Source organism: Rhamphochromis longiceps, linkage group LG12, assembly GCF_057381845.1.
Source record: "Rhamphochromis longiceps isolate RC_006_pf linkage group LG12, R_longiceps_female_GT1.1, whole genome shotgun sequence".
NCBI classification, from domain to species: Eukaryota; Metazoa; Chordata; class Actinopteri; order Cichliformes; family Cichlidae; genus Rhamphochromis; species Rhamphochromis longiceps.
Window position 1 is genome coordinate 2,190,080 of NC_140568.1, and position 21,858 is coordinate 2,211,937.

General features: G+C 44.2%; 1 protein-coding gene across 3 annotated transcripts in view; it reads left to right on the forward strand.

The window, feature by feature from the left end:
- nr6a1a (nuclear receptor subfamily 6, group A, member 1a) overlaps positions 1-21,858 on the forward strand; it is a 124,270-nt gene that overhangs the window by 75,817 nt on the left and 26,595 nt on the right. The window contains exon 1 of one of the 3 annotated variants that reach the window (XM_085424322.1): positions 9,293-9,482. The exons of the other annotated variants lie outside the window; for them this stretch is intronic. Within the exon in view, the coding sequence (XP_085280448.1) occupies positions 9,467-9,482 (16 nt within the window). The 5' untranslated portion in view covers positions 9,293-9,466. Of the gene's footprint in view, positions 1-9,292; positions 9,483-21,858 lie in introns of those variants that run through there. 3 annotated transcript variants of the gene reach the window in all.

Here is a 21,858-nt window from a genome sequence, read left to right on the forward strand (position 1 = left end):
GAACTAACTGGAGCAGGAGAATGGCGCTGTTCGGCGAGGTTCACGGCTGTTATTCCTACAGGCCATGAGCGTGAAAGCAGCTAATGACATCTGACAGTTCTGGAGCAAGAAGAGGAGGGCTGGACAGAAGGGGGTGGGGGGAGGTTGGGGGGGTTAAGAGATAGAGGGGGTGGCTGTGGGAGAGTATGGGGGGGGTGAGAGAAATAAGGGATGAGCTCGGTGTGGACAAAGCAGGGATGAGGGATACGGGAGGGGAAGGGCTAAAGAGGCGAAACTGTTGGGACCTATTGTTAGCCACTGTAGAGGACGGCCTCCCAGTGCCGCCACTGTGGGCTTTTACCTCTATCAGCATGAGATGTCCAAATATTCTGCCCAGATGTCGTCCAGACCTCAGAGCTGAAGGTTGCCAGTCTTTAAATCTTCGATGTCCACATCCAGACTCCTCCCTGAGTTCATGCAATGGCTGCCATTTTGAAATGTGCCTTTGAGGGAATTCCAGAAACGCTCTCAAAGCATCCAACACGCTTACGTCCTCGCAGATATGTTTAGCCCCCCGCCTCCTCCAAAAATACCCCCCAAAAATCACCAAAGTGAGTTACCAAACCCCCAAAACAGACAAAAGATTGGGTGTAGAGGTGGGGGGTGAGGATTGGGGCGTGACAGATGGAGGGAAGAGGGAGACGAGTTGGGATCCCACTGTAACGTGACAGACCCCGGTCCCACCCGAGCTTCAGCACCACTGCTTTTGAAGAAGGCGTAGCAGGCGTCCTGCTGCCAGACTCACCTGTGAACCCGACATCTTATTGTCTCGTCCTCCTTCAAAATAAAGGCGTGAGGTTTACGTCTGCTCGCCGCTTCGTGGCATTCAGACAGACACGTGTCTGCGTTCGAGTTGCACAGCGGGTGTTGGGTGCCCCCAGCTGTTTTGTACAGTGAAGTCTGGGGTGGGGTCTCCACTCGAAACCCCGACTGTAGGTTGTACGTTTGGGCTTGTCTGCATTGGTTTGAGCTGTGTGAGTATTTTTATTTTGCTAAACTTTCACAAAGCTGCTACAGAGAACTGTGAAAATCATTTTCAGTCTCCAAAGCAAACGAATTATGTAAACGGGCTTTTGACAGCCTCGTACAAATATCTGTACTTTGATCCAAAGCAGTCGTCCACCAGTGGAAAAGAAAGCGCTTCTGGTAAGAGAAAGCAAACATCAAAGGTGGCGCTGGCTGTTTGGCTGTGGATGAGACGAGCAGCAGGCGAAGCAGCCCTCAGCACCCTCGAAGCTGCTGGCCCACATCTATACATTGTGATGGCTGCGGTCACACGCTGCTCTGCAGATTGTTGATATCTGTGAGTGAACAAGTCACCTCATGCTGCTGACTTATCGGGCTCTTTGTCTCCTGAGCTCAGAGGGGCTCTGGGTCTGTGTGTGACCACCCTCTGCTGGGGGATTGTGGTACAGCACCTCCATCACCACTATAGCCTGACGATGATGTGATGGTGCGACAGAATGTTTTGTTTTAACGAGGTAACATCTTTCAGTGCTTTGGTGAAATGATACACACGTGTGCTTTGTTTCCCACTGGGCTTAAAGGCAGCATGAAACCAAAGTTTGGCACTAAGCTGGGATTGAACACTTCATGCAGCTGCTTGCATGAACGCTGTCCTTCAAAATATTCCACAGTGTATTAACAACGGGAACAAGTGACTGTGTGGTTACCAAGGTTACTGCTGTAATGTAAAACAACATCATTCAACATCATTGGCATCGTCACTGCTTGTGTCTTAAGGCAAGTGATCACATTAGTTACTCCTGATGTATATGTATGTAAACATGATGGCAGAACAAAATCAGAAGAAGAGAATCTGTAATAACTGCTCACAGCATGGTGATATCACATGTGCTTTACAGCAGAACACACAGCAGCTGAGTTTCACACCGGGAAGGATTAACATGTAATTTTAATGACTTTGCTATCAAATTATTGCCAACTCATCAAAACAGAGAGAGAGAGGGCGTCAGTCAAACAGGGGTGTGTTGTCACTTCTGGGAAACTCACTGTGGAAAAATCAACAGGGCATGGGGGGAGTCCCTCCTCCTCCTCCTCCTCCTCCTCCTGTCCTCAAGCTTGTGACGAAGCCATGATTTCACCTTTGACCTTTTGTCATGCTGACTTGGCCCACTGTTCCCACAGCTTGAGCATGAAAACTGGTCAATATTCATTGTTTCAAAAGCTAAATGAAGGAAGAGCAGACTGGTGATTAGGTTTTTGGTTTCACGTGACATAAAAAGACTGAGTGAGCACTCGCTGTGAGTGCCTTTGATTTTTTTAATTTAAACTTTACAGAGTTAAAAATGTTACAGAAACTCTGTGTCCCGTGACAAACACTTAAGGTCACCTGAAGGAACAGAAACGGATGCAGCACTCTGTCAAAATATAAGCTAATAAATATAAAGAGTCACATGTCGTGTTAACAGGCTTGTTCAAAGGGCAGGCAGTTCAGAAAGCAGTTTCATTTCATGGTGTACTTTTGTTTTAATTATATAAAAAATTAAAACGTCAAAGATGAAGCAGCTTGAATCGGTCTGCAGAAATGCTGAGTGCCTTGCTGGGTTACATGCAGTCCGCTGTTCCTCTGCACGTCTGTCTTTAGCCACGTGCAGCTGTCCTGTCAATATGTTAACATCTGCAGTCCCACCTGACAGCCGTGCCGACACAGTGATGGCACCAAAGGAAACCACGAAGCTTCATATTTATGAGTCATCCTGGGTAATGATTAAGATCAGCCTCCATCAACATGACTGCGTCTTTTTGAAATTCTGGGTTACTTTGTTCTAGTAAGCTGACTTTTAGCAGAACGTAGAATTACATGAATGAACAGCTTCTCGCATAAAGTAGCTGTTAGACATTGAACTTTGATGTTTTAACCTTCCATGTGTTTAATGACAGGTTGGCATAATGATGGAAACGCCTACTTTGACTTCCCGGTGCAAGAATATCTGAATATGTGTGTGAAACAGAGGTGTTGCACTTCACCTTGCTTGAACGTTAAAGGCTCCTCCTGTGTGTAACGGGCACATTGCAGCTCTGAGTTTGAGACCATTAAATGCCAACATCAGGGTTTTGTCTCTGACAGTTCAACAGCTTGTTGTGCAGTTGCTGGTGCATCCATCCAGCAGTCCTACAGAGAGATTTCTATTAAAGCAGAGCTACAGAGAGACCACAGGCCAGTGTTAGTGGGGTATTTTAATCGGGATCAAAGGAATTCTGGGAAACTGGTCACAGATGAGGTAGCGGATGAGGAGAGTATTAAAACACTCGATCTTCAGGTGGGCAGGAAGAAGATCTGCACTGAAGGTTACGCTGTTGTTTGACATGCAGCCTCATTTGGACTTGTTAGAGTGAGTGTTAGTGTTACAGCCAGTAATATTACTGTTAGATGGATGTGTGAAAGGCTGTGAGATACTGAGCTCAAATCACACTGGGATTCTTTGTTTTCCTGCTGGCTGCAGGCAGACGTTACGCAACCTGCTGGCTTTTTCTTTCATTGTCTTATTGTTTCTTTTGCCACATTTTTGATTCATTATTTGCTTTGTTTTTATATGAATTTACTTAATTTATATTTCATTTACTACTAAAAACTGACCCGTGGTTTAGACGTTTTAATGCAAGGAAGCAAACTAAAGCTAAGCAGAGCGTGGTGACTGCACAGGAATGGACGCACAGCGATGTGGCAACCAGAGCTCGAGGAATGTCAGCAACCTGGAGCAACGACTGGAAAAACACCGAGTTACTCAGAGTGGGAAAGGCCCAAGTTAATGTTATGTGGAAATGTAAAATAAGCCAGAGAAAGTGGCTGCTAAACATTTATCGCAGGCAGAGCTGACCTGAAGATGGTCTTTAAGCGAATAGTCTGGTCGTCATCATCTGTCATTTTCCTGTGATTTGAAGTCAAATATTTAAAATGTGACTTTCAGCTTTCATTCACAGTGTTAACAAGAATATTCCCGTTTATGAATGACAGCTATTTTTATACATCGTCAGTCGTTTTCAGAAGCCCAAACATAACTGGGAGAACTGGTTGCAGCTCTGGGGCTGGCCCTGCTTTGTTGTTTAATGCTTTACATTATGGGACTTGATTTTCTTCCCCACGTTGCTTCCATAAACAGATCCCATGAGATGGTTTATATTAGCATCAACATACACTGATCGATGCAAACAACATAAAATTAGCATGTTTCGTATTTTGCGAGCTGCATTCTGCGCTTTATTCAAATTGAATGTGATGAGCCCCACGCTGTCCAAACCCCGGACTACACTCTGACCAGCAGATGATTCGACCTGTTTTTATATGGCTGAAATATTTAGAAATGGATGTAAAATAAATTGCAAACATAACTCAATTCATGACGACTGGCTTGTGTGATTGGCTGTTTTTGGGCTCGCTCAGTGAAATCTGGAGACCAGGTCACCTCAGTTTTACCGTTTCTGCCTTTGGAGCGTCCAGCGAGAGAGCAGCCGCATGGATCCACTCATCACCCAGTGATTACCCCCCACACTGGTATTAATCATGAATATAAGCGTCTATTCCACTGGCTTCCAAGGTTTTTCAGCCTCCTATAGAAAATGAACTCCTTGTTATCACATGGAGATCTGACTGACCGAAGGTTACACTGAGACTGATTCATATTTAATAAGAAAGCCAACAAACCATCAGCAGTTCGGCTCGTCTGTCAGTACAATATTACAGTATTAATAGTGTTAGAAACCCAGATGTTGATGATCTGAACATCAGGAAACGTTGGCTGTAATCTGACACTGTCCTTATAGAACAGTAAACCTGAGGTGACCTGTTTTTAAACGTTATTATTGAATACATCGAGACGAAGCGCTGTTATTCAGCCTTTTGTGTTAGGTGTGTGGGTCCAAAATAAAATTGTGTGTAACTCATGAAAATCCCACCCTTGATGTGGTCTCATTCATGTGCGACCAAAAGACGCATGGATTTACCAAAACACAAGAGAAGGCTTTTATTTGGCCTCTGAACATTCATCATTGAGAACAACTTTGCTCTTAGGAGGAGTTTGTGAGGGTTTCTGTGCTGGCCTTTGGCAGGGGGAGGCGGCTCGTTCCAGGTTTCAGTCCGTAGATCAGCACCTCAAAGCTCTGAAGGGAAAAGAATGAAAGCTAAGTGTTAACAACAGTCAGAAATAAAGAGCTGTGGGTTTACCCGTCTGTGTTTCAGTGTAGAGCTCAAATGCTAGAATGGATGGATGCTGCCGATTGCTTTGGGAAATGGTGTGTATGTTTGCAGGAGAGCGAGAGCCGTGCCGCCTGTTTTTCTTGAAGCTCTTTGTCTGAAGAGTGGAGAGGTTTGTGACAGTGTGGAGAGGGGGAAGGGAGCTCAACCAGAGCAATGCCCTTTGTTACCCAAATGTTCAGGGAAATCCAGCAAACAAGCCACAAAACGGCTCTTTCCAGCTGACTTTGTAGCACATCAGCGTTTAGGAACAGAACTTTGATTTGTTTTCAAAATGTTATGCAAACATACAGCATTTTAGCCTCTCATGAAACATGCAGTTGTGATACTAAGAACTTGTCTTTTTCATCATGTGAAAATCATGCATAACCCATGCATAGTGTTTGATGATTTGATTGTTTCCCCTGGTCTCAGAGCTGTGAGAGGAAGCCTGATATCGACATCCTTTGACCCTACACTGCAAGCTTCCACACATTCACTGGCTGCTGACTGCATTGACCCGACATGAAGTTAAAGTTAAAGGGATTTCATACAGTGACAGCATAGCCAACAGCCCAGGGCCAGGATAGAGAACAGGCCTCCCATCTTCTCACATACATCTTATATACATACTCTGACTTTAGCTGTAGTAAGTTGAAGCGTGAGTCTATTACATGTCACATCGTTTTATAGTAAGTATTTATGGCACAGTGTGTGATGACAACACTTTGTGTCCTAATGCCGCAGACAAAAGCAGGAAGATCTTTGATTTTAGCTATGCTGTTATGCAGCCGTAGCCAAGGTAACTGCCTCCTCTGAGTTAGGTGTGTAACCTGGCAACAGCTCTGACATGTAACAGTAAGTGTACTGTGATAATGAAGCACCATTATGACAGCGCTGTGATCCTGTGAACACATTTATTGAAGTGTTGCTGAAGATGATAGTTTTCCTTCATCCAGCTGCTGCCCAACCTGTGCATTGTTGCCTTTGCAACCGTGGCTGCTCGTTCACGTCGTATATCGCTTCAGTTTTATCTTCATAGTGCACATAAGCAGCTGACTTGGCAAGAGTGGGAAGGAAAAACTCCAAAACAGACTCATTAAAGGAAGTGTTTGAGGCTGCTGAACAAAAGAGTACAGGCAGTGCAGGACTTAACAACGTGAGACTTAAACTGTATTTGCAACAACATAAATACTAAATACTCTGTAATAGTGGATTCACAAAAGCTCTTTAAGAGCACGTCTGTGTAAAGACCCAGATTGTTATCAAAGAAAGTTGATAACACTAAATAAATCACTAAACCCTTCCTCAGATCACCTGTTCAAGTTTGTAGCTGCACCCATGCACTGTCAGTTTAACACAGGCTCAAAGGTAAAGTTAAATAAGTGCACATGCAGACAAACCCTTCTTACTACACTTATTATGTACCGCAACTTTAACCTCGACTCAGATCCAGACATGGGAGACAGGGGCGTGTTTGCTATTTGCCCTATGAGCAACAGACATGTTGCGTTTGTGTCTCAGCAGTGAGCCTGTGAGGTGTTCAGTAGGCAAAGAGTGAAACTGCATCACGGATGCATCACAAAAGCTACACAACTGTCAGAGATGCACATGTGATACAGGCACTTCTAATGTTTTGCATGTCTGTGTTCGTTTGGCTGTGCAGTCAGTCTGTGCTCGGTTCCACTCGGTGTGATTTGAGTTATATATTTAATAAAAATGTGAGCGTGGCGCACGTTCAGTGCCAAGCAGCATAGATATGTGTGGTCTGTGTCAAAGACAGTCTGGACCTCTGAGGGGCAGAAAAACCAGAAACTGTTAAATAAAAAATGAATAAATAAGATCTAAAAACACATTTTTGCTGATTATTATTTATCTGTTTAAGAAAAGAGATTTTATAGAAGAATGATCATCAGCTGTACACACACACACACACACACACACACACACACACACACACACACACACACACACACACACACACACACACACACACACACACACACAGTCTCCCAGGCCCATCCCAGGTAGCGCCTCCCTCCCCGTGACCACAGATAGGGCGCTCGGCGCTGTTTTGTCTCCCATTGACTTCAAGGTTAAAGGCAACAGGGGTCATTATGCTGTGGGAGGATAACTGCTAAGGTCAAGGGTGATACGTGGTACATCCCTCCCCCACTGCACGGCGCAGGTTTGATTTGTCATCAGTATCGAGCTGATTCCACTTGGAGTAAAAATATTGTGTACCAACACAGCCTGTGTCTGTTAGCATTAAAGTTCTTCTTCCTGCCGAGGAGACGCTGTGTGCTGCTGTGTTTCCTGTGCGTAACCTTTGAAAATGTCTCTTAAGCAGGACTATAAAAGTAAATAAAGGGTTGCTATGAGAACAAAGGTTTTATCTTGTCAGCTCCACAAAATCTGCAGCAAAAATCTGCACGTGTCAAATTTGCAGGTTAAGGATGGTTTTCTCTACGTTTGTCCCCTGGTGAAGAATTTTAATCCTCGAACGTGCATGGACAAATATACTGGTCAGGTGCACAGCTATGTTTGATATCCAGCAGACGACACACTTTTAGGTTTTCTCTCTCTCTTCTTGACAGATTCAGTTAGATTTTGGGTTTGTTGCCCAACCACTGTTACTGTAACACACAGATATTCTTACACATTATCAAACTGTGTAGTGATTCAGTTGATGGAACCATGAATTCTGCTCTCTGAAGGGAGAAGTTTGGGCGTCAGTTCCGCTCGTTCACCTCTGACTAACTGAAGCGTTTGGAGCGCTCGTATCAGTGTCTGGACTTGAATCAGACTGAGATGCTTTGCGATGAATTTTACAGGCCGTTCATGCCTGAAAACCCTCCAGCTGCATCAGTCACAGTTACTTTTTCACACCTTAGAATAACTTAAAATAAAAACTGCATTTTGTTTTTACTCTGGTTATTTCTAACGTTACAATTTGTTTGATGATCTGAAACATTTAGGTTCAACAAATATGCAGAGAAATAAATCATCACGAGGCAAATGCTCCTTTTTGGTTCACAGATCAGCAGATTCTGAAATACTCAGAGCAACAATTAAGTAACACGTTGTGATGCTTGAACTTCAGCAGGTCATCCAGAGAAGAAGAGCTCAGCCCACAGTGGATTTTGGGGCTGATAACAGGGAAGGATGCGTTAGGGCTCCTGTGATATTGGGCGTATACTTCATGAGAGCAGTGGTCCTATTATTAGGATATCTATAGAAGATTTGGAGAGGAAAATGCAAGAATGAAAAAACATCTGTAAATGTTTTACTTTTTCCCAAATGAATTAAATTCTAAAAACAAATTTTAAATGAATCGATTACTGTCGCCCGTGCTTTCTCTTTGGACAGCTCCAGTTAATCTAACTGGTTTTCAGTGCTGCTAACATGGTTTGGTTGACTTCTAATGGTAAGGAAGGCCAACATGGAGCTGGGATGTTGCAGCTCTCACCAGGGTGTTTGTTTAAACTCCTGCTGACCCTGCTAAATGACTCATAATCAGATAATAAATATTTCCACCGTGTTGTGAAATCAGTAAGCAGAACCTGGCTCCTGGTTACCATCCTTACTCTAATCCACGCAGCATTAGTGAGGTTTAGAGGTCGGACGGGCAGCTTCAGCATGAAAACATGTGGAAGGTGGGAACGTGCAGGAGCACAAAGTGTCTCCGTGCGCTGCTGTTTGGCTTCCTGCTGTGCTCACTTTGTAACCAAGCAAGGTGTGAATCTTTAACCTGCTTCCCCTGTTTCGCTGAGCGCTTCAGTTAGTTAATGTCATTGTGTTTTGCCAGCTTGAACCTGTGTTTATGCTAGGGCATGCACGTCCTCCTCCCAAGTGCCAGAGGGGAGTTAAAGGGGAGGCTAATTTGGGTGTGAGGGCTGGGAAGAAAGGGCGGGGGCAGCATTGTTGAACGCCAGTGAAAATAGGACTATCATTTCCACTCAGATAACCCCTGGCTGTCATTGGACCACAAGCCAAGCGGTGACCCCGGGGGCTTGAACTCTTGCCGGTCATGTGACCAGGCAGTAAAGTGACCAGTGCTGATCTCTCTGCGGTCAGAGAGGGGCAGGCTGTCGAGGAAAGAGGTTGGTGGGGGAGAGAACAGAGGAGCCGGGCAAAGAAACCGAGAGCAATGTGGAGAGCAGGCCCAGTGGCTTTTTCCTTTAGCAGAGTCCATGCTTGAATGGGGTCCAGGCAGACTGGGAGAAGCATGAAATGGATACATGGGAAGGTAAGCAAGGATCACTTTCTTTCCTGAATGCGTCCCACGTACAAGTAGTGCAACTACATCTGAGTGGAACTGAGAATATATTTGAAATGTATGAATGAAACTCAAACTGCAGCACTGTTGATCGTCACTGTTGGTTTCTGTCTAATATTTCGAGTCTGAATGAACAGTGTGATGCGTACTGCTTGTGTGCAGGTTGGCAGGATAAGGCCTTTATGCTGTAATTAGTTAATGATTTTCAGGCTGGGCTAATGAGCAGAGAAAGCCCAGCTTGTCAGAGCCTCGCTGGCTTCCAGCACTTTGTTTATGTGCTGCTTGTGACGTAGCTGCAGCTGCACGGTGCACCTCCATATGTGCTGCTCACTTGATATGTTTTTCTTCCTTTTGGCTGTTTTATGCAAATGGTGTTGTGTGCTGGGACAAGAGGAAATGTCAAAAACAACAAACTGGTTTTTGGCACTTTCCACACTTTAATTCCGCCCACCACACCACCGCTGCTCCTCCCTTCCTCCTTCCCTTCCTTGTATCACAGGAATTTGGAATGGGGTCCTTTCTCACTCTTAATATCAGCCCCACGTGAGAGGGTGTCTTTTTGGGCTTCGGTCACATAACGTTTCAGCTCAGCTTGGGACAAATTGGACGGAGGTCCACAGACACAGCGCTTTCTGGCCCTTCGATCGATGTTTTCCTTTAAGGACTTTGGTTTGGCATGTGGAGGGAGCATGCTACTGTACTGATCCCCTCCCCCTCCTTTAATCCCCTCAGCCTGGTTGGTTTGTGCTCAAGCTGAATTAGGGTTAAATAGCACTGCTGCACCTCAACACCAACACCTTCTGTTTGGCAGTAGTTCTGTGTGTGAGGAGGATTGTATTAAGCCCAAACTAATCATGAAGGAGAAAGCAAGCATAAGAGGTTGTTTATGTGGATGAAGGGGGCAGAGGCTGTGTGAAGATCAATAGTAACAGTGGGGGGAGGTCAGGGACTGCTGTGACTCTGTAATGCTCATCTATAACACGGCTAAAGACGCTTCTCAATGCAACCACTGCTTTTCCCCTAATTTCACTGTGAGATATCCGCCGTCTCTCCCTGGCCACGTGAAGCCAAACGCCAGCTCCATCACGCTGTGCATCTTTGCTTTCTTGTTGTTTTGCAAGGGTGTGTTATTTCAACTGCCCCTGCACCCTTCCCCCAGGACAAACACAGACACACACTCCAACAGGATAAAACTTATCTGATGATTTGCAAATGCAGTTTTTGCCTCTGGGATTATTTACAGAGAGCGATGTGTTTACTTCAAACGAGGCAAAACTGGCAACTGATTTTTAATGCAGGCAAATTTACAATGTTTTGGCCCCTTTTCTGTGTTATATGGGAGCGGGAGGTCATCCTACTGTGTTTAGGAGGTCCCGTATTTTAATACACAGCAGATTTAGCACTTTTATGCAATTGTGTATCGCAGGGAATGGGCTGTGAAACTTCCCACATGGTTTGCATCAGCATGAACTGGCAAGTTAGACCTGTCATTAAAAAAAAAGAAGCTCAGGGCCAAACAAGCTGAGCTTCAATGCTCTGCAACACAAATGAGAGAGGAACAAGGTGCAGATGAGCACACACACATCTGAGACTCCAACAAATCATTCCTCCGGTGCATTTCTGGATACTTTTCCACAAAACCTTTTAGAAAAATGTATCAAATTATCACAAGTGTTAGCAAATTCCTGAGATGGCACAAACTGTCCAGACATGAGGGAATATAGGAAGAAGTGGGAAAAGCACGAGGAATAAATGTGTTTTTAAATAACAAGTCTTAGCAGTTTATGGACTCACATGTAGAACAGGTCACCAGGTTATCAACATCATCACGTCTAAACGCTGGGCTCAGTCTGCGTGGCTCAGCGGTCACATGGTGGATGTTTCCATGTACTTAGCAGCAACATTTGAACATCGGTCGCACATTTAATGGCAACAAAGATAACAATGTTTGTTTTCAACACACAGCTCCTTTTACATAAAAAAAGAAAATAAGAGCGGCTGAGGGAAATATTCAATCAGACACGAGTTTCCTGGTTATTCTGTGCGGTTCATGACTGTAATAACTGGGAGCTTGTAAGACTTCCAATGATTCCTCCTTCTGTGAGAAAGCAGCCCGTCAGTGTTGTTTTTGTGCAGCATTAAGCAGCTGCATAATAAAGGACTTGATAGTGAAACACTGTTGATATTTACCTGATGTTTCATTAATACAGAGATAAAATAAGACGTCTGTATTCCTGGTGTTACAGTTTTTCTGTTAGAATCTTTCAAACAGGTCAAACTTTCTTAATATTCACCATATTACAGGGTTAGGATTGTTTGTGAATATGTAATTAAAAACAATTTTTCTGTTAAGTTAAATTCTTAAAGCTCGTTAAACCATAGAAGGCTTATCAGTAGTTCAGTTGGTAAGCTTAAGTAGAGTATTGCCAGCCTTTTACTAACATGCATATATGTTTTAAAAAACATAACACCAGCACACTTTACACGGAGACACAAGACCTTATGTGGAATTAACATTTGCCAAATAAACATTTCAAATCTCTTTCAGATGAAAACAAAGCCGAGACAATGAGTCAGACTCCTGTGGTCTCTTCCCCACAGAATGTAACAGAGTGGCATTACATGCTCCTGACATTAGCATTACATTAATATGGAGCCTAACTTTGGTGTGGTATTACTCAATGCTAATGACGTAACCTCTGAGTGTGGGTGTATATTATCAAGACAGCAATGTCAACAGGTCAGTATTGTTCTCGCTGATGAGCTCAATCTGCAACTGCATGCACATCGCTTTCAAGATTAGCATCACAGTGTCGGCCGCCAGGAATGTCAGATCAGAGTCCCAAAGGGTCTTGGCATGCCTTTAACCTCTGTGAATGTGGTCATGTACATTCCTGTCATAGTCGCGGGACACATCCTCCCCTCCTTCGAGCCCCAGGTAGGAGAGATAAGCTCGAGAAGAAAAAGAGATACGAAGAGGAAAATGAGAGGCTGAGGGACGGGAGAGAGGGAGGGCGGCGGAAAAGTACAGCAGATTCCTGCAACCCCCGATCCCTGTCTCAGCTGGGCATGATTGTGATGGAAAGCCTGAGACAAAAACCTGAAGAGAAAACCCTTCATTGGCAGGCACTGCTCTGTCAGCCTCTCAAAAGGCTGCTTTACACTATACATCAGCCTTTGTGTCTGTGGGATGTGGACAAAAGGGAGATTTGGCCACGATACATCTCTGTTCCCAGCATGATGCAGCTCAAAGAGGGTCAAACCTGGGGACCTTCCTGCAGGAATCCACCATTCTTACTGAAAAAGCCCCGTTCGTGCACATTCAGCTCATTCGCTCAGACTCTTTATATTTATTACAGTGGACGTTTCCTGGAACTCACGGGGAGCAGTGAGGAGATGCAGGTGATGCTTGTTTAACACTGAACAGGGCTACAATGTTTGACTTTCATCTCCTGGTTTGCGTTAAAGTTTGGAATGAAACCCAGGCTGACCCCTGGGAAACAATGCAGCCTTTAATGAGCCCTGGGGGGTTGGGGGTGACTGTGTTTGACACAGAGCATTGGGGGTTCTTGTAACCAAGAAGAGAGAGGGTGGAGTTCAAGATGAAGCAGTGCTTTTATGACTCCTTATCGTCACCTCGGGGGGAAATTTATCGTCACCTCGCCTTTTATGACCTTGTGATAACCTGAACATTTCTGAAAAGAGCCTTTGAGAGGATGAGAAATATTGCACTTCAACTGCAGAAGGCTTTAATCTCATGCAAAACCTCACTGTTACACCAATACGTCTCTGCTGTGTCACTTTTCTCCACAACGGTTTGTCTAATCAAGCCTCGAACACAAAACGGTTATCAAGCTGTCGTTGTGTACATGTGTGGAGATGATGGCAGCTTCTCTTGGAGTTAAAGTCCAGCGTGATGTTTGCTAGCGTGCCAGCATTAGTGTCAAACTCAAAAGTACGTTCTACACACTGCGTTTCCCACACTGCTACCGCAAGCCACAGCTTTTCCCTGCCCCTCCCTCTGCTGGCCCAGTCTCTTAACATGCACCAGGAGCACTTAACAGTAGGATCGTGTTGCATTATAAGCAAAAGATAAAAAAGCACATTTTCACAAACACGTGTATACACTTTTTGTCAGCTTATTATTGTAGGTTTTCAATTTAGTCGTGCTAAATAAATCATAAAGTTAAAAAGTCCATCCACCCGTTATAAATGACTTTGGCCCATCTGCGGCTCGTGGACACACTTGTTGAATCGCTGTCACTTCACACTTATATCATTCCTCCGTAGAGCACCTACACCTTTACCCAAAATCTTAAAATGACTTCTGAGAACTATGAAAATATTCCTACAGGACAAAAGCACTTTTAGTTTGATTGTTTATCAGAACGAGATTAAAAGCTGAGGTCAGGTCACTGTCTGATTTTCTGAAACGCTCTTGTTAAGAATTTTTAGTAGATCTGGACTAAAACTAGGGCTGCCACAAACCATTATTGTGATAGTCGACTAGTCAGATCATCATCCATTGGACGTAAAACGTACAGCTTATTGCACCAGCAGCATCTGCTCTCATATAACTATCATTAGCTTACAGCTTTAAGTGTTTAAGGTCTGTGCTAACTAAAAATAAAGACAAGATGATAGTTTATTAAATTTTAATGACATTTGCAGATTGTTTCGGTGAAGTTTAATAAACTCCTTGCTATCTAAAATATAACAGGACACTGGAGTAAATTCTCGAGCATCTCACACTTCTGATGATCAGCTGTCTGCTTGATGTTTATTCAGCTGTGTAAAAACTATAACTTTAATCTCAGCCAAACCGATTTACTCAGGAACAAATAAAATACTAAAGAAAGCCAAACAATAACATTTTTAAGTTATCTAAGTGACTCATATATCATGTTTAACCTGAGTAGCGAAAGATGGCGCTGGGTTTGAAAACGATTTGCCGGGAGTCCGGTGTTCTCACCGCGCTAGTGACCTAGTCCCCGGCTCGCTATCGAGCTAGTGGGTAACAGACGTCTCCGAAAATGTCGGAGCGCTTTTGAAAATACGTGGTGTCTTGATAAACTGAGCAGATATTTGAGGTTTACACAGCTACATTCTCGCCTGAAAATATGTTAAATGTTTATTTTGTTACCCAGAAAGAATAATAAGAGTAATATTAAAACTAACTAGCTGCCGCCATTGTTAGAAACTGCGCTGGGCCGCGCTATGAATTCTGGGATAGGTTGGGCCACGAAGCAACCCATCCTTCAAATCTGGGGAAATAAAGGACGCATTTGTCGGCCGCATTTGTCGGAGTCTTCGAATGTGGACAGTCTTCGTCGTGTTGCTGTAACGTAATCGGCCTACAAAAGTAGGCACAGGAGGATGCAGTTCCTGAATTTGGACACAGCTACGATACCGGACACTGCTGCTTCTTCTTCGGGGTTTAACGGCAGCTGGCATCCTTGTACATGCAGTGCTGCCATCTTCTGTTTCAGTCCGTTATTACACTCTTAAATCCTGCTACTTATTCCTGCGTCTTTTGGGATCTTACAAAGCTTCAAACGAAGCTTCGACTATTAAATCAGTCGTCGACGATTTTGATAGTCGACGTAATCGTGACTAGTCGACTAATCGTGGCAGCCCTAAATAAAAACCAAATAAACAGACAGCGAGCCACCAAGATAAAAAAGCTAACATCAGTTTCTCTTGAGCCGAACATGGATAATCCACATAAATGAAAATTCATCAACCAAAGTAACATTTTGCTTGCTGAAAAATTCCTTGTCACAGTCAAAAGATATGAAATCCCTAATAAAGTTCAAAAATGGTCCTCAGACATTCAAAAACATTTTGTTTGTCCTTCACTCTATCTTCTAATAAAACACGTGGCATAATACTCAACGATATTATCTTTTTAGTTTATCTTTTTCTTTTTTCTTATTTTTACTTGAATGTTTTTTTCCTGGAAAGCAATCGGAAACTGTAAGAAACTTTTTTTTTTTTTGCGTCTATAAAGAAACACTGAACACATTTGGTTGGTAATGTGAGCGAGCTTTATGATAGAAGACGTCAGTTTTACTGTTATGTGCATGCACTTACAGGCATTTTTGGTTTTACATGCTTTTACTTTGAAAGGCGGATTTTTTTCAGTACCTGTTGCTTTTATGTCTGTTTTCGCTTTCAGTTGAGACCTGAGCCATGAGGGAAGAGTTCAGTCGCATGTCAGAAATGTCAGGGTCAACTATTATATTTAGAAAGTCATGAATATTTAACTTCAGTCATCTGCTGGCAGAAGGAGGAGGAGCCATATGATGTGACATGCGAGATCAAGTGTGTGAAGGTGTGAATCGCTCTGTTTTATATGGCAGCCATGCACTTGAAAGAGGGTGAGAGATTTGGCAAATAAGCCTGAATGAAGGCAGCTAATAGCTATTGTGTTCTTAGCTCAGTGAAGGAAGTTGGGTGTTTCACGTGGGGTGGCCAGTGAAATATGTGGTTTCAATGTGTTCTCTTAACGGGCGCTCGGGCTGACAAATGGCTGGCCGAGGAGGTGACGACACATACGTTACACTGTGAGGTATTTGATCTGCCACATTTTATGGCGCCACAGTACAGTAGAAGGATTTATTTTCTTTTTCTTTGGGCTGAATTTGTGCTGCTGCTGTTAGAAGAACAACAGTTCGTTGGGTCTTTATTCTTCACGAAGGTGTCGCTCTGCGGCGCTCATCAGCTGTGAAGCTCTTTCTATTCAGACTGAAGTTTGCCTGAACCGCCCATCACTTCACACCTGAGTCATCTCAGCAAAGTTTATTCAGTTTTTCTATGCAGACGCTTCAAACATCGTAGTAAGATTTCATATAGTCGTTCAGTAATCCAAGTTTCAGTGTGGAACACACACTTGTTTTTTGTGTGTGTCGATACCGAGCAGCAGAATAAGTTCACTGTGAGAGACTAGAGTCATCGTTTTATGTGTAACATCACACCAAAAAACTAACAAATAGATTTAGCCAAGAATTTATTTATATATATATATATATATATATATATATATATATATATATATATATAAAATAAATAAATAAATAAAAATCTGGTTTTTGTAAATTCAAAGAAAATATTTGTATTCTAAATAGGAAAAACATGAACTTTCCTGTCATTTATATATTTCCTCACTAATTTGGTGGAGATGAGTTTAGACTTTTCTAAATAGGAAAAGCTGCAAAACCTGGATATTGTCCAGGTTTTGCAGCACCATTCAAAGTTCAAACTTTCGTGACATTTTCAAACACTTCCAGCTGGCCACATGTAGCGCTGTTCGATATAATGATATGTGTCAGATGACGATATGTAGACATCTATTGTTTCATACTATGCTATTGTTTGTGATCGACACTATTCTCAAACATCAAATTTCTGAATATGCATCAAACAAATCACCTCAGATAAAAACATGAGGTAACTATAAATGGCACTTACAATCGACGCCCAGCTGAAAACACGTCACACAAGTCGAGTTACCTGAGATTCACTGCATTTACAGAAAAGAAACTATTTTGTGATGTATATGTTATCAGGATAAGAAATGTCATATCGCGATATGACATTATGGTCATATCGCGCAGCCCTGGCCACATGGGAGTCTTTGTTGTGCTGGTTCTGGCCCCCGTGCCTTATGTTAGACACCTTTAGTGTAAGCTTTTACCCTTTAATTAGTATATTTGCTAGTATTTTGTTATCATAAACTATCCGTCATCGATATTCATCCGAGTCTTAACTTCCTGGTAGTACCTGGGAGAATGGTTGGTTGCAGTGAGTTTGTGTTCCCGGCTCACACTGTGCTCACTGTCCTGGAAACACTTTGGAACGCTGTGGGCTTCCGACTCGGACAGCAGTGTTTTGGTTACTTCTGTCACATTTTCTGCTGCTTTCCTGCCTCCATGTTTCTGCCCTCCACACCATGTTTCCTTACAGAAGTAATGTAAAGCCCTTTGTTTAGATCCTGATCTGCTAACATCGTCATGGTGATACAAACAGGATAGGCAGGTACGCACGTTTAATGAATCCAGTGTTCATTTTATGTACGCACTCGATTTTTTTGCACTTATAATAATGAGTAAGACTGTTTGAGATTAAGAGTAAGGAGATGTTAGGACAGCATGTTTGCTCTGAGTGTGTCCATATTGTGTTAGCTTGTCACCTTGCAACAGGTGCACTGCTGCTGACAACATAGAACTGAAGTGAAAAGATCCGCCCTGTGTCACAGCACATGTACGTTTGGTGCATCACTCTTGAACATCCACTTACTTAACAGCCAGTTTGTGCCTGACGGCTTTAAATGAACCTCTTTATAAACCAGTGCTCCATCCAGTAACACTCAGCAGCTCACCCAGTCACTGTGCTCGTCTCCCCATAAAGAGAGTTAATGAAACTGAGGAGCGGCTACATTCACTTGGAGTAATAGTAGACGTTTTGATTTGAGCTGTTAGGAAAAGAAAAAAAAATTATAATCAGTTTTTTGAAGATTATCAAGTTTTAATGAATTAGCAGTTAAAAGTTGTTTTATTCTGTTTTTGCACTGATTATCTGAAAGTATGAACATTTTGCAGTTCATTCAGGTTCACTGGCACTTATGTGTTAATGCTTTAATATGTTGAACGTCAGTGAAAGGTCACAGTGTCTGTTATGAACCTGAATTGCAGGACTTTTCATGTAAAGCCTATAACAGGATTATTGTTTGTTAATGTTAATATTTCAGAGCCAGTGTTTCTGTTTCTGTGCTGTTTCTTCCTCTTTATCTTTGAGGTCAGTTATGATCATATCATAGCTTCCCATTTCAAAACTTTTCAACCAATCAGATCCAGAGGATCCAAATGTGTTAGTCTGCAAAAGCAACTAAAAGTACAGCAAAACTATAGTAGTAAAACAAACAAACAGTGAACAGTTTACCCTGCCTGGGATAGGGTTACCGGGGCCCCGCCCTGGAGCCAGGCCCGGGGAGGGTGCCCGAGGTCGAGCGTCTGGTGGCCGGGCCTTAGTCCATGGGGCCTGGCCAGGCACAGCCCGAAGAGGAGACATGGGCCCATCCTCCCGCAGGCCCACCACCCGCAGGAGGCGCCATAGGGGTCGCGTGCATTGTGTGCCGGGTGGCGGCCAGGAGCGGAGGCCCTGGCGGACTGATCCCCGGCTGCCAAGACTGGCAATTGGGACATGGAATGTCACCTCTCTGGTGGGGAAGGAGCCTGAGTTAGTGCGTGAGGTTGAGAGGTACCGGCTAGATATAGTCGGGCTCACCTCTACGCATGGCTTGGGCTCTGGAACCAGTCTCCTGGAGAGGGGCTGGACTCTGTCTCAGTCTGGAGTTGCCCCTGGTGAGAGGCGGCAGGCTGGGGTGGGTATTCTAATATCCCCTCGGCTTGCTGCCGGTACGTTGGGGTTTTTCCCGGTGGATGAGAGGGTTTGTTCCCTGCGCCTTAGGGTCGGGGAACGGGTCCTGACTGTCATCTGCGCTTATGCGCCGAGTGGCAGTTCGGAGTATCCAGCCTTCTTCGAGTCCCTGGGGGGGGGGTGCTGGAAGGTGCTCCACCTGGAGACTCTGTTATCCTGCTGGGAGACTTCAATGCTCACGTGGGTAACGACAGCGAGACCTGGAGGGGCATGATTGGGAGGAATGGCCTCCCTTATCTGAACCCGAGCGGTGCTTTGTTATTAGAGATGGACCGATCCGATATTACGTATCGGTATCGGTCCGATACTGACCTAAATTACTGGATCGGATATCGGAGAAAAATAAAAAATGTAATCCGATCCATTAAATATCACGAAAGCACCTCACAAAACTTGCAACACGCCGTAACTCACCTCAGAACGTTAGCACTCGGAGCAGTATGCATCACGTGATAGAGCGGCTGTGGCATGCGGGACCTGTCGGTGGTCTGGATAGCATGTGGAGCTTCGCTAGCAACCCGGCATTTCATCTCCGACAAAGTTATCCCCGAGAGAAGTAAAGCAAGTGTGTAAGTCCATCTCTGAATGTTTGTAAAGCATTCCTGCGTTAAGCTTAACAAGCGATATATGGAGCGACTGCCTCTCGCTCTCCGGCTGCTACTTCAATCATGAAACTGCTTAACGATCAGCTGATCGGCTTTTCTGTCGCGAGTCCGTCTCTCTTGTTTGCTTTTGGCCCACTTTGCACCAGAAAGAGGAAACCAGCGGCTGAACAACAGCAGCACGTTTAAGCTTGATAAGCTGTTGTTAGAATTTATTTAATATTTCTTTCTACTCAAGGATCTTTTTCTACGTAGCTGACGGCTGTAACTGTGCAGGGGCGGATCTAGCAAAGTTTAGCCAGGGGGGCCGATAGGGCATGAACAGGGAAAAGGGGCACAAAGACACACTTTTCTTTATTCTCATTTAAAATGTCTAGCTTTTAATAAATAATTATCCGAATCTTACACCCAAAGTTTTAATTTGATGTAAAAGGAATAGAAGTCCATTACTGTATATAGTAACTATTAAGTCTAATATATACCCTAGTAAGCTATAGTACTTTTTCCTTTGGGAAGGTACCATCTGTGCAGTCTGCAATTTTGCTGAAGAAAGATGTTGAATCTATTTAATATTTCTTGAAAAATAATTGATTTCTGTGCATTTTTTTTTCACACTGCATCAAATTAAGGTTGATTACGTCAATTAAGCATCATGAGGTGGAGCGTGAGGGGTGGTTCCCTATTTTTTATTTATTTATTTTTGTTGTTGCTGGGAGTTGGAACCCTATTAGTTAGGTTGCTTAATATGCTAAGTACTCTTTAAAATACCAGAATAGGGAGGATGGTGTAGGTTTAAGTTTATTAGATTGATCAGTATTGCTGAACTATGAAACATTTTTTTTTGCATACAGGTATAACAGAATAGCTTTAGTGTAGTTGTTGTTTTAAACTTGAGTATGAACTTATACAAAATTCAGCAAGATATTTAAAAAAAAAACAGTTTTGTTGATTAAAAAACACTATATCGGATTCATATCGGTATCGGCAGATATCCAAATTTATGATATCGGTATCGGTATCGGACATAAAAAAGTGGTATCGTGCCATCTCTATTTGTTATTGGACTTCTGTGCTAATCACAGTTTGGCCATAACGAACACCCTGTTCGAACATAAGAGTGTCCATAAGTGCACGTGGCACCAGGACGCTCTAGGCCGTAGGTCGATGATCGATTTTGTAATCGTATCACCAGACTTGCGACCATATGTTCTGGACACTCGGGTAAAGAGAGGGGCTGAGCTGTCAAATGATCACCACCTGGTGGTGAGTTGGATCAGGTGGCGGGGGAGGACGCTGGACAGACCTGGTGCACCTAAACGCGTAGTGAGGGTGTGCTGGGAACGTCTAGCAGAGGCCCCAGTCCGCGAGATCTTCAACACACACCTCTGGCAGAGCTTCAACAGCATTCCAAGGGAGACTGGGGACATTGAGTCCGAATGGACCATGTTCAGCGTCTCCATTGCCGAAGCTGCTGCATTGAGCTGCGGCCGCAAGGTGGTAATCCCCGAACCAAATGGTGGACACCAGAGGTGAAGGGAGCCACCAGGCTGAAGAAGGAGTCCTATCGGGCTTGGTTAGCCTGTGGGACTCCGGAGGCAGCCGACAGGTATCGACAGGCCAAGCGGAATGCGGCTCGGGCAGTGGCTGAAGCAAAAACTCGGGTGTGGGAGGAGTTCGGAGAGGCCATGGAAAAAGACTTTCGGACTGCCTCGAAGAGATTCTTGCAAACCGTCAGGCGCCTCAGGAGGGGAAAACTGTGCTCTACCTGCACTGTGTATAGTGCTGGCGGAGCACTGCTGACTTCGACTGAGAAAATTGTTAGGCGGTCGAAGGAATACTTCGAGGACCTCCTTAATCCCACTGACACGTCTTCCGAGGAGGAAGCAGAGTCTGGGGATGAGGGGAATGACCCGCCAATTTCCAGGGGCGAGGTCACTGAGGCAGTTAAACAACTCCTTGGTGGCAGAGCCCCTGGTGTTGATGAGGTCCGCCCCGAGTTCCTGAAGGCTCTGGACGTTGTTGGGCTGTCCTGGTTGACACGCCTCTGCAATGTTGCGTGGAGATCAGGGGCAGTACCTGTGGACTGGCAGACCGGGGTGGTGGTCCCCATCTTTAAGAAGAGGGACCAGAGGGTGTGTTCCAACTACAGGGGGATCACACTCCTCAGCCTCCCTGGGAAAGTCTATGCCAGGGTGCTGGAATGGAGAGTTCGTCTGCTAGTCGAACCTCGGATACAGGAGGAACAATGCGGTTTTTGTCCTGGTCGCGGAACACTGGACCAGCTCTTTATCCTCTCGAGGATACTT